The following is a 13,378-nucleotide window of genomic DNA, read 5'->3' as shown; positions in this document are numbered from 1 at the left end:
ACTATTGAGGTACCATTTAGCTCTGTCCCAACCATAGACTGTGATCCCATCCAGATACATGAATGCTTTTATTTTGAAAAAGTCAAAACAGGAAATAACAGACACACATGATCACCTGACTGAAATGTTGACAAAGCAAGTTGGCCACCGGTAAGGAAGCAAACCCACTCGCTGACAGTTTCGGTGGCGACTGGCTGGTTGGAATCGACCAATTGAAATATCCGACGTTTTCACGGTTACCTGTGATACAGTGTGATTTCGGTTCCGTCCTCGTGGCTGCACAGTTGCCAGTTAGTTAGCTGGGAGGATAACCCTAGAGTAGCTACTATTGATTTTCGTTCAGAGAGACCTGTGATCCATGCAAAAGGTGAACAAGAAGAGAGGGTAAACATCAGGAAACGTCCCTACTGTCAGTATGGACATCCAGAGTGAGAGGAGAAGGCTGCTGGATGCGGATGGTGGAGATGAGGATCCTACAGGACTCATGTCTGAGCAGGATGCTTATTTGAGGTCAGTTAACACACTAACACACCAGCTCAGCGTAGCTGCAGTCAGTATACTGCATAATCAGCTGGAAGAGCAATTGATGGAGATCTAAAGACAGATGGATTGTTAAGGGATCATTCCAGAGGTTTTGCATGTCTTAGCCCATTTACTACGAATAACATACTTCACATCACATTTAACAATTAGGCAAACAATGTTTGTGTGTCTAAACATATGAATGCACTTTGTCTGTCATTCCAAGGATCCAGTCGTAAACTGCTGACACTTCCTTAACTAATCTATCAAAGTAAACATCCAGTCTGCAGTCATTCAGTTACATTATCATTTTGATGTAATCAGTCTACACAGTGCATTAGCTTTACCATGCAGCAATAGTGTATTTGTTTAGCCCAAAATATATCAGATAATTATGAAAAATCATGTCTATCACAAGTTCCTAAAGCCCTTCAAATTGCTTGTTCAATCCAACACCAGACGCTGGAGTCAAATAAGACTTTTGCTTGAAAAATTGCTTAAATGATGATGCAGTCAACAGAATTGTTGCCAGTTTTTTTCTTTTAGTCAGTTTTAGCAAAACATTTTTTTGTTGTTCCTTTATGTCCTACAGTAGGATTTAAGTTTTCAAAATCCATAACTTACAGCCTGCTTTCAAAGCTGGTCAGCAAAAATGGAAAGTTTGCTCAATTTGCAGTTACAGAGTTAAGTCCAACACTCCAAACACTTTTCTACCACGTAGTCAGTGCGTTGATGTACTTCTTCACTGTTCCATCTGTTAATCTCAGACACCACTGTTAAAATATGAATTCAATGTTTTTATCATTCTCAGTGTTTAAAATGTTTAGTGAAAGTCATGTCACTTAGCAAAAGTCATCTATCTATTGGCATCGGTCGGCCTTCAACCCCATTTAGTCTGCCTAAGGATGAAATTATGATTACTCAGCTATTATTGAAGTTTATGTGCACATGATTACAAATATGTACTGTGTTAATGTGTGTTTTCATCTGTAGCCTGCAGCAGGTATGACTGTACAACAGTTTTATGTGCATATTGTGTATTGCTGTAGTTTATCTCACTTTTATACATTTTATAAATTTTGTAACACTTTCCAACAAAACATAATTTTCATGTGATATTTGGCTATAATGAACTTTGACTTTAAAGTAAATATTACTTTGCTATAACCATAACTTCACTGTAAGTCAATAACAAATATTAAAAAAAACACGCAGCTCCAGTTGATCATAGCCATGCAATGCAATAAGAACATAGACAGAATATAGGGTTAGGGAAGAGAAATTGAATTGTAGTGACACAAAGTGGCATGAATGTGCAGGCCATGAAAGCTGACTCGAGCCAGGGCGTTTTGATGTGTGATGTAAGCAGCTGCACTGTCCTTTGATAATGTTTGACACACTGACATTTGACACTTACCTCCGTTACCCGCTTTGTTCCTCTTTCTCGCCACAGTAAAGTGAAGAACAAGAAGTTGTACCTGGCAACGTTTGCCTCTGTTCTGGGTCCCATGAGCTTCGGGTTCGTGTTGGGATACAGCTCTCCTGCCATCCCCCAACTTACCAGGATCGCTGACCCTCGGCTGCGGCTGAACGACGTCCAGGCCTCCTGGTTTGGGGTATAATGGCCACTGTCATGATTTAATGTCACATGCCTCAATTCAGCATTCACACCATGTGTTTTTAACTTGTCAGCAGTTTTAAGTCATCACATGTTGTCCAAACACACCTCAGTGGATTCACTTGAGTTCAAACCTAGTAGCGGATGTCAAATGAAAGATTTGGTTGACTTTGGTTACTCACCATGTATGAAACTAAACATGTCTGAAGCTAAATATGGATTACTTCCTGAAAATTTACAGAAGTTATTTAAACGAGTAGAAGATTATGAGCATGATATTATATATTATTATATCATAAAATAATATGTGTCATATCATTTTTATTGTGCGTGAACGTATTGATTTGGGGTTATAAACTAAAATTAGCGTCATGTATAAACATGACTGTATGATTTAGGTGCAGATTTGAGCAAAATCATTTACTTTTGTAGCTTTTACTTCTACATAACTTGGTCGGACATGGGGTAAAATGCAAATGAAATTCTAGAAAACATTCCTGATGCTCTGTGATGTTTGTTTTTCAGTCCATAGTGACGGTGGGAGCGGCAGTGGGCGGCCTTCTGGGCGGTTGGATGGTGGGGAAGGTCGGCAGGAAGCTCACTCTGATGTTCTGCTCGCTGCCGTTCGTCTTTGGGTTCACCATCATCATCGCGGCACAGAACGTGTGGATGTTTTACCTCGGCAGAGTGCTCACCGGCCTCGCCAGCGGGGTCACGTCACTGGTCGTCCCGGTAAGAAGCACGTGGCGGTCTTTTTCTGTTCTGTTGGCCACGTTCCTGCCTGAACTCCTGTTTATCATCGTGTTGTCATCTATCACAATACTGACACGCCGTGGCTTTTCTTTCTCTTCCCCCTGCTTTCCTTTGTTGATGTTCATACTGTGATTTCCACCCTCACTATTAAGACACACACGTTAAAAATCAGATTACTTTGAGTAATCGATTTAAACCATTTGCTTCCTTGGTGGGATTAGTCTGAAACTCCAGTTAATGGCAAGTCTGGTCAGTAATCACGTTCTTTCCCTGCACATTTCTGGTATTTTTACAGGAATATTGGCATACAATTAATTGTTAATCTTTTAGAATATTTTGCAAGATGAATGTCTGTCTGGATTAATCGGTAATAGTAATACACAACTCCCAGGTCTCCAAGTTTCTTTATCATGCTTATGTGAATAAAAGCCTCTGCCAAAATGCCTAAAATATTGGTTGGTTGCTGTAACTCTGATGTTCTGGTACGTTCCTCCTGTGTAATTTTCTCCTTTTTATCTCTTCATACAGCTGTATATCTCTGAAATGGCACACGAGCGAGTACGCGGGATGTTAGGCTCCTGTGTGCAACTCAGCGTGGTGCTCGGCATCATGGGAGTGTATCTCGCAGGTATGTAAGTTCAGCTGCCCTTAAATGTAATTTTGTAAAGTCTGACTGCAGGTAATTGAAACTTGCTGAATGTTTATATGAAGATAAGAAAGAAAAGTCCTTCAAGGTGACTCGAACACAGCTGTTTACAAGCTGTAAATCGAGGGTTTTCCATGATGTAACTTACAACTTTACAACAGCCACCATTAAAACAGTAGCTACATGATGCAGAGCGACGAAGCTTTTATCCAAAACTGCTAAACATCTTTGCTCTTAAATAGTGTAGTGAAGCATAGTGCAAAGGATTTCTTGGGTTACTAGACTGTTTTAAACATCTGGATCAAAGGATGTGAAGAGTAGATGACCAAAGCCTGGCCATCATGTGATGTGATCGTCCTCAGCTATGGTCCTGTGTGCTGCCTCTTCGACGGCAGCCTCACTGGTGAAAATAGCTGCCTCTCGCTAATCTTGTTAGCTGCATGCCATTCACGTTTACCCAATAAAAGCTGGTGTGTCACATGAGGTGGGTTGTTTCGTGTTAGAGGAGCATGAAAAAATGTTTTTGTTTGTTTGGGTTAAATTACCCTTTTTTAAATGTGTAACAGATCTGGTACAGACTTAGTTGACGTCCTATAAAGGACAAGATGATTCCGTGAACTAAAGATCTGTTTACAATGAAGACAAATATATTATCAGATGCAATGTAATTATCATGGTTATAATTGTTTGATAGTTTGCATAACATAGCTGCTGTTCAGCACAAAGATATGAAACAATGTGCTTATTGTAGACACTTCATTGGAACAATCAGATCAGCAGAGAAATATATTTTTAGATGCAGCAAATGAAGACAATCATGAGGAAACCTGGACTTGACAAGGCTCCGCTGTTTCCTGCAGCATTCACTCTGCCATGTACAGTCCAGTGCTGGAGAAAACCTCAAATCGTCTGGTCACCCTTTTAAACATGTGGACAAGAGGGGACAGGCGTCTGATGTCATGCTGGGAATGTTGATTGAAAATTCTCCTTTGGTTTTCAATGGGATTCCTCTTTCTGTTGGAAGGTCCTTTAATTCCTACCTCTCAGTATCCTCTGTCTGATTGATTGTCTGATTGATTGTTTACCGGTTCTTCCATCCTTAAAACGAGTACAGGTAAAATCTCAAAATAGAAGCGATACAGGAGATAAGTGAGTTTTAATTAAAGGTTAAGCGTGTAGGTTCTAGTGACATCTAGGGGTGAGGGTTTGGAATTGCAACAAACTCCTAACTCACAGCCTGACAATGCATTTGTAAATTTGAAGTTTACAAATGCATTGTCAGGTGAGGATCAAGACTCCTCTCTACTTTGTTCAATTAGATAAGCAAACTGCAAATCTTACCAAAATTTTTATTCTTTGAAATGCAACAGAAACACAAAGTAGCACTAATAGTCATAATTTTAGCTTGTGGTGAAACGGTGCAAGGTTTTTCATGGGCATTTAGCATGTGAATTATCAAAATACATGCGTGCAAGTAATAGCCCACAGACAAATAAGTTTTGTTATGCATATACCAAAAGTATAAGCATTATTGGTCACTTGATAGGTACACGGGGCACATGGGACACACAGTCTTATTATTGTTACAGTGTTTGCAGTAAAAAAAAAAAAACCAACAGAGAACTTCAGCGCCGCTTTGAAAACATTTGTCCCGCATCAGCTCCTTGATTAAATCCTTGATTTCTGCCGTCATCCGCCTGTATCTGTCCCAAGTCCTCTAGCTTCATTGTGTTTTTGCTTCTTTGACGATCCACATGCTGTCGGCTCGTGCTAACTAATACGCTTAATGTTAGTCCTACGTTTTTCCAAGTTTTACTTCCCTTCTTACCTCTAATAAACCAGATTACTGTACTCAGAGACTGTATAATATTATTGTTATTATTTCTTCGCATTCGATAGAGATGACAGCGACTGACTTTCGCCGACTTGATAGTCCAACGTGAGCTGCAGGTTACTGCATGGGCGGGGAACAAAAACGGCGCCATCAAGCCGGACACATTCCTGTGTTCCTGCATTCCTGAGCTGAGATCAATGACTGACCTTGTGGCATTTGCAAAGAAAAATGCCACAAGACCAGGCAATAGTGTAGTTTCAACTTTGTGCAGCCAGAGAAAAGCAACTGCGGCTGCCAACCAGCATGCCTTATTTCAAGTCCAGCATGCATCACGTTAAGTCAGCGCTGCGCAGCACCCCATGAAGTCAAACGCACCTAATATAGTGACGAGTGTTTACACTGCCGGTATTACACATTACAAGAAGAAGAACAACAACTTAATGACGAAATACTCTGTAGCACTGTTTGTCCGTTTTTGGCTACTGTAGAAACATAGTGACACAACATGGCAACCTCTATGTATGGCAGGATAGAAATGCTTTATTCTAAGGTAATAAAACCATACCGGTTCATTATGTAAGGTCTTTATACACCACTGAAAGCATAGCTATGGCTCTTAAATTGCATTTCTGTCAAAAATTCTCAGAAATAACACTGGATCTTTAATGTTATGATGTATTTGTTGTAAATCCATAGGATTACGTTCTGCACAGCGGCTAGAAAAGACATTAATATGTTAGATATTTACTTTTTATTATGGAGACAAATTTTATTACAGGGAAAATAAGTTCTACTACCAAAGGTCAAACTCTCTTCCAGTTTCTCGTTCTGAGCTGTGTGTACTCACCCTGCAGGTCTCTTCATGGACTGGCGCTGGCTGGCGATCTGCAGCTCCATCCCGCCCACGCTGCTGATGGTCTGTATGTGCTTCATGCCAGAGACGCCCCGGTACCTGCTGTCACAGGGTAAGAGGCGGGAGGCTGAGGAGGCGCTACGCTTCCTGCGAGGACCTGACGCCTCCGTCGAATGGGAGTGCGCCCGCATCGAGGATGCCTGTGATGAGCAGGTGAGACTGTGGCCGGTCAGCTGTGAGGCAGCGGACAGTTTCAGCCAGTGAGAATGAACCACTGTAGACGCTGCAGAAACCAAAGGCTCAAATCAACAAATTAGTTGAGAAAAGACTCCTCAGTGCTAATACCACCACTGTTGGGAATGTTGATGTAAATACTGTTTAAGTCAAAGTGTCAAGCAGTCTAAGATGCAGTCATGACCGTGGTCTTTCTGTTGTCTCTCAGGGCTCTAGTTTCCACATGTCGGACCTGAGGGACCCCGGGGTCTACAAGCCTCTGGTGATCGGTGTCATGCTGATGTTGTTTCAGCAGATGACGGGGATCAATGCCATAATGTTCTACGCTGAGAGCATATTTCAACAGGCACATTTCAAGGTTTGGGGGTTTTATTGTTATTTATTTGGGGAAAATGAACACAGGCTCCTAGCTTTCCAATCAGTTGCAAATATATTCAGTTTCACACATGTGCACAACCAATACTGTCCTGTACTGTCAATGTTGCCTTTATCCTTGTTTATGGCCTGTGTTGCTCGATGCAATGTTAGGTGAAAATAGTATACAAAAATTTTAATCATAATTGCTCCACATTGCTCTCTCAGTAATGTAGAGAAAAAAATAGAAATATACTGAAAAACTAAGATGTGTTTTTGATTATAAATAAGAACAGTACAATATGATCAATCAATCAATGAATTCTGATCAAGTGTATCATCAGAACTTTTAAGAATGTAAAATCCTTACTAAAAAAAGAGTACAACTACAACTGAATCTAAATGCTAACAAAAACTAAATATCCAGCATCCAAAAAAGGATAAGTCAAGGGCAACTGGACTTGGTTGAAGATACTAGAAGACGTTTCGTCCCTCATCCAAGAGACTTCTTCAGTTCTGACTGACTGGCAGGGAAACTCAGCTTTAACTTAAATTTAATCTCAGTGGGGTCGTTTGCCAAGATCATCGATACTGCTGATTCGTTAGTGCTCCTGGTTGTTGTAATGACCCTCAACTCCTTCAGAGGAATAGCACTGAGCCACTGGTACAGGTATGTGGACGACACCTGGGTCAAAATTAAAAGCCAGGAAGTGCAAGCCTCACAGAACACATCAACTCTGTGGACAGTAACATCAAGTTCACACGAGAAGATGTTCACAACAACAGTTTGGCCTTCCTGGACTGCGCTGTACATGTTGAACAGGACAGGAGCCTGCAAATTGGGGTTTACAGAAAACCCACACACACAGACCTATACTTACTTTTCAATTCCCACCACCCACTGGAACATAAGCTAGGAGTCATCAGAACCCTGCACCACAGAGTGGACAACATACCAACAAGTGTGCAAGCCAGAGAGAAGGAACAGAACCACCTGAAGGGGGCACTTACAGCCTGTGGATACCCTAAATGGACCTTTGTGAAAACAGCCACAAGATCCAGGAAGAAGACCAACACTACAGGGGATGAAGAGAAGAAGGTCAAACGAATGTGATTCCATACGTGTCTGGAGTATCAGAGAAACTCAGGAGGATTTTCAACAAACATAACATCCCTGTGGTTTTTAAACCCAAAAACACACTAAGACAGATGCTGGTACACCCCAAAGACCGCACACCCAAACACAAGAAAAGCAATCTAGTGTATTTGGTCCAATGCAGTGAGGAATGCACAGACCTGTATATTGGGGAGACTAAACAACCACTACACAAACGCATGGCTCAACACAGAAGGGCCAACTCCTCAGGTCAAGACTCTGCAGTCTACTTACATTTGAAGGACAGAGGACACTCGTTTGAGGACCACCAGGTGCACATTTTAGACAGAAAAGATGGATGGTTTGAAAGAGGTGTCAAGGAAGCCATCTACACCAGGGTTGAGAAGCCGTCACTTAACAGAGCAAGGGGTCTATGCCACCACTTATCCCCCTCTTACAATGCTGTCCTTTCATCCCTTCCCAGGAAACTTAACAAGTGTTACCTCTCGGCCTTAGTTGAAGATACCAACGATGGTCGTTCAGACTTGGCCACAGGTGGTTCTAACGACCATAACGTCCTTGATCCCCTGCAGTTCACCTACAGAGCCAACAGGTAGGCCAACCTATGCCAGGATCCTGTTTGTTTTTTTCAGGTGGTGTTTTCAGCTCTGCTTTCAACACCATCATCCCGGGGCCTGCTGCAGGACAAGCTCTCTCAGCTGAACATGCCTGACTCCACCTACAGGTGGATCACTGACATCTTGTCGGACAGGAAGTAGCTCATTGAAATGGGAAAACATGTCTCTGACTCCAGGACCATCAGCACCGGTTCCCCTCATGGCTGCATTCTTTCCCCTCTGCTCTTCTCCTTGTATACCAACAGCTGCACCTCCAGTCACCAGTCCATCAAGCTACTGAAGTTTGCGGATGACACCACCCTCATTGGGCTCATCTCTGCCAGAGACAAGGACAGGCTGCAACGTATCATTCGCTCTGCAGAGGTGATTGGGTGCAATCTTCCGCCACTTCAGGACCTGTACGCCTCCAGGACTCTAAAGCGAGCAGGAAAGATTGCAGCTGACCCCTCCCATCCTGGACACAAACTGTCTCAGACTCTCCCCTCCGGCAGAAGTACCGGTCAATCAGGACTAAAACCTCTCGCTACAAAAGCAGCTTCTTCCCGTCTGTAGCTAGCCTCATCAACAAGGACCGGGTTACCACTGACACTCCCCCCTTTCAAATAATACGTGTGCACAACACAAAACGGAGTAATGCACGTAAATATCTGCGAATATATCTAATATCTAATCCACATTGTTCTTTCTCTGCAAATAGTTGTATTATTTTTCTCTATTCTTTTTAGTATTCTTATATAACCTGCATCTGTTTATTCCATATTTATATATTTCTGCATTTATTTATGCCAACTGTATATTTGTCTGCGTCTAGCACCTTATTAACAAAGGAAATTACTCGTATGTGTAAAACACTACTTGGCAATAAAGCTCCTTCTGATTCTGATTCTGATTCTGACGTTACAACAGCGAGGAGCACTAACGAATCAACAGTATCGATGATCTTGGCAAACAACCCCACAGAGGTTAAATAGCTGAGTTTCTCTACTAGTCATTTCAGAACGTAAGAAGTCTCTTGGATGAGTGACGAAACGTCTTCTAGTATCTTCAACCAAGTCCAGTTGCCCTTTAACAAGTTGACTTCAACCTTTTTTGGATAACTATGACTTGGATGACTGAGAACCTTCACAGACATGAATATCCAGCACACATTCCACATAAATTTGTAATTAAGCTGTTGCACTTTTAGCAGATTTTCAGTGAAAACGCAGTTTTACGTTGTGGAAAGGATAGTTGTGAATGTTTTGCTGTTGTCTTTTCAGGAGAGTGACCTGGCTTCAGTGATCGTGGGTCTGATTCAGGTCGTCTTTACAGCAGTGGCAGCCATCATCATGGACAAAGCTGGAAGGAAAGTCCTTCTCATCATCTCAGGTATTTTCAGTCAAATTGAATCATTTAAACAAATTTGATTTCCTTTTTTTAAATATAAAACATTAATTTGGAGGGAATGTCCTGTTCGTCACATGTTCGCTGTTTCTCATTTACTGCCATCTCTCTTTATGATCGACTCTCATATAAAAATTTATTGGATTGTGGTACAAGGTTCTCAAATGAAATAATTTCATCAGTTCAGCACTCTCTGTAGCACCAGACAAGACTGCGAGGTTATGGCAGATTCTGTTTATTTTCCCATTAATTATCAAGGTGCTGCCATGGCAATCAGCACCACAGCATTCGGGGTCTACTTCTACCTGATGTCCAAACTACCCAGCACCACCTCGGCGGGTCTCTTGGTGCTGGAAATCCAGAGCACAGCTGGAGAAGAACCCCACGCTGACCTGGCATGGCTGGCCCTCGCCAGCATGGCCGTCTTCATCACAGGTGAGATCCTCTACCAGTCAAAGTTATTCAAGCTAGCTTATCAGCGGCATGAAAGGTTTTATATTTAAATGCTCTGGTCAAAATGATGAAACAAGATTCCAAAGGTTTGGTGAAATAATAGTTTTCTGAATTAACTCAACAACAGTACAATGCTAGCATTCTTTATCCCAGTCCTCTCCCTCTCTCCAAATCCCTTTCCCTACACAATCTACATAACCCATCACCTGTCCTCCATTATCTACATCCCCCCTTTTACCCAATATTCGTGTCTGTTTGTTGTTTTCAGTGGCATCCTTTTGTGAAATATTCTATGTCCTTTGTGATTTGTTTCATTTCTGATGGCAAAGTAAAGCATGGCAGTCTGGGGCAATGAACTAGTGGGAGGGGGCAGTGGTTCCCATTTTTAAAAAGGGAAACTGGAGAATGTGCTTCAGATATTGCCTGAGAAGCGGATCATTTTGCCCCTGATAATGTCTTGATAGCACAAATTCACAGGGCCAAATCTGGGAGTCATCTGCAAACCCCCTAATGACCCAGTGGCACAGTGACTTTTAATTGCTGCTGTGTTTTTGCTTTCAGGATTTGCTCTTGGCTGGGGTCCAATCCCGTGGCTGGTTATGTCGGAGATTTTCCCCGTCAAAGCAAGGGGGGTTGCCAGCGCTGTCTGCGTCCTCACCAACTGGAGCATGGCTTTCATCGTCACCAAAACCTTCCAAGACATGATGGTGAGCGCTCACCAAGACACGATTTCAAGGGTTTGGTTATATAAAGATGATGAAAGTATGTTTTCTCGACCTCACACAACAGTTTCTCACAATATTAACATACAGTTTAACTATTATTATTCAATGATTGAGGCATAACATCCTGTTGAAACTGTTACCTTATGATAACAGAATACGTACATGTCACCACTGACTTTCTGTATCTTTGATTCATCTTTGGACCTGTCAGTGTCGCGTTGAAAGGAGAGATAAAATAATTACTTGGTTAATCAACCAATTGATTGACAGAAAAAGAAAAAATATTCAAGTAATCAGGAAAGTATCAGGAAAATGATTGAAAAACATTCTGTGGTTCCAGTTTCTTCAGTATTTTATTTAATTGTAAACCGAATATTTTTGGGGGTTTGTACTTTTGGACTGTTACAGTCTTTTGACATTTCATCGACTTAATAATCAATGAAGTAATCAAAACATTAATCAACAAATGATTTAATAAATAATCCTTAGTTGCGGCTGTGTCTACAGACCTTTTGCCTTTGTATGTGTTTTGGTGTATGTTGGTCTTTGAAACCTTCTGTGGCCTCTTAAACATCACTGAGACATTCATGTCTATATCTGCAACCTCTCCCAGAACCTTCTAACCAGCGCAGGAACCTTCTGGCTGTTTGCCTGTATGTGCATCATCAACGTCATCTTCACCATTTCCTTCGTCCCAGAAACAAAGGGCAAGACACTGGAGCAGATCGAAGCCACTTTCAGAGGCACATCAGGTCCATGAAGCCCCTCTCCCACCGGCCAAAAGACATCACATGTGTCAAATCTCAGACCTCATACTCCTGAACTGACAGGTCCTCGGGGCATTTTTTTCAAATCTTTCTTAAGCTTATGAAGCTGATTGGGTGACATGCAGCAAAGGGCCTCGGGCTGGACTGGATCCCGGGCCGCTGTGGTAAGCCTTGGTACGTTAGACTAAACTGGGTGTAAATCATCTGTTTCCGTAGGAAGTCTGAGCTAAACACTTAATTATATTAATTATTAAATCGGGTAATTAAATACAGTTTTCCGCAGGTCACATCCTTAAACTTTTATGTTTTATACTGAGAAACAACATATGTAATATCAACAAAAAGACTAGACTGAAGTGCTCGCTCAGACACTGAGTTGCAGAGTGACTCCCAGTGAGAAGATTCAGCACAAGTTTATTAGTGTCTTGTTCAAAAACACTTGGATTGGATGGGTGTTAAAATTTTTGTTAGTGAAACACTGGGCTGTTGTGGAGATGAACCTGCACCCTCAGTGGTTTTTGCTACCTCCAGTAAGACACCACTCTACACTGCCTCCTGCAGGTCTAACTTATGTAATTCACCGCCAAGACAACACATTCTGATCAGTGAAGTTCTGACTGAAATCTGTCCTAAACAGTTGTTCGTTTTTCTACACTGAAAACACTTTCCTTTTGAGAAAAGCTGGTACAATGCTAAAGCAGAATGTGGGGGATACAGACACAATATCGCTGTTCAATTACTTTGATTCAGTGCCAAATACATCAGGAATATTTTCTGTCTTCACTAGGTAGGGATCATGCCTGTGGTGCTTGCTCCTTAAACTCAAAACAAAGTGTATCTTCAAGGAATTTTGCAGAAACTTTATAGCACTGATGTTTTGAGAAGTGAGTCTGTTGTTTACACTGACTGTGCTGACTGTTACAAAACAGTGAAGTGAAACTAAAAAGATTATGTAATGAAAAACTTTGAAACATCTATCATCTGTAGAATTAAAAAAAACGCCTCTAATAAGAAAAAGGGTTTGGGTTTGGGGTTTGTTTTTGTAATAATTTTTTCTTAAAATATTCTTGTAAAGGAAATGTTTGAAACTATTATGTGACTTGTTTGCTATGAGTTCGGTGAAGTTATAAAAATAAATAGATGATAAATGGTCAATAGATAAATGAAGCTTTTTGACTCAGTTTTTCCACTATGAATTTCCAAGTTTGTGTTTTTCATTATCCCGGTGTGAAACTGAATCATACCATAAACTGTCTGTGAATAAAATCACTGTTTTGGACATCTTGTGTTAAGTGGTAATGATTCATTGATCTTCAGCTTTATTATTATTTTCAATTACAGTCTCAGCTTGTCTAAAGTGGACATGATGAAAAGTCACAAATGACATGAATATGTCATAACAAATGATAAAGTAAGCCTTTCATCAATGTAGAATTTTTAAAGCAAATACAACACTCTGACAGGATGATGAATTTATCTCAAATGATCATCATCATCATCAT

The 13,378-nt window shown here is 41.2% G+C and overlaps 1 protein-coding gene across 1 annotated transcript; it reads left to right on the top strand.

Moving 5' to 3' along the window:
* Nucleotides 1–99: 99 nt before the first annotated feature.
* Nucleotides 100–13,157, top strand: slc2a8 (solute carrier family 2 member 8). The gene is made up of 10 exons (XM_038703837.1): nt 100–510; nt 1,976–2,138; nt 2,666–2,872; nt 3,422–3,521; nt 6,228–6,439; nt 6,669–6,818; nt 9,808–9,916; nt 10,190–10,366; nt 10,946–11,091; nt 11,723–13,157. The coding sequence occupies exons 1-10, from the start codon at nt 416–418 to the stop codon at nt 11,867–11,869; spliced, it is 1,506 nt and encodes a 501-aa protein (XP_038559765.1). The 5' UTR covers nt 100–415; the 3' UTR covers nt 11,870–13,157.
* Nucleotides 13,158–13,378: the final 221 nt, after the last annotated feature.

This window comes from Micropterus salmoides, unplaced genomic scaffold (assembly GCF_014851395.1).
Source record: "Micropterus salmoides isolate LMB-PRFRI ecotype aquatic unplaced genomic scaffold, ASM1485139v1 Ms_hic_scaffold_7, whole genome shotgun sequence".
Classification (NCBI taxonomy): Eukaryota; Metazoa; Chordata; class Actinopteri; order Centrarchiformes; family Centrarchidae; genus Micropterus; species Micropterus salmoides.
The sequence above is the reverse complement of the archived record's forward strand: the minus strand, read 5'-3'. Positions and strand labels throughout refer to the sequence as shown.

Excerpts from the sequence above, each read along its gene's own strand:
- slc2a8 (XM_038703837.1), top strand. The coding sequence starts at position 416 with ATGGACATCCAGAGTGAGAGGAGAAGGCTGCTGGATGCGGATGGTGGA. Across the intron at positions 2,139-2,665 it reads TCCAGGCCTCCTGGTTTGGG|TCCATAGTGACGGTGGGAGC; the intron begins GTATAATGGCCA and ends TTTGTTTTTCAG. Across the intron at positions 6,819-9,807 it reads TTCAACAGGCACATTTCAAG|GAGAGTGACCTGGCTTCAGT; the intron begins GTTTGGGGGTTT and ends TTGTCTTTTCAG.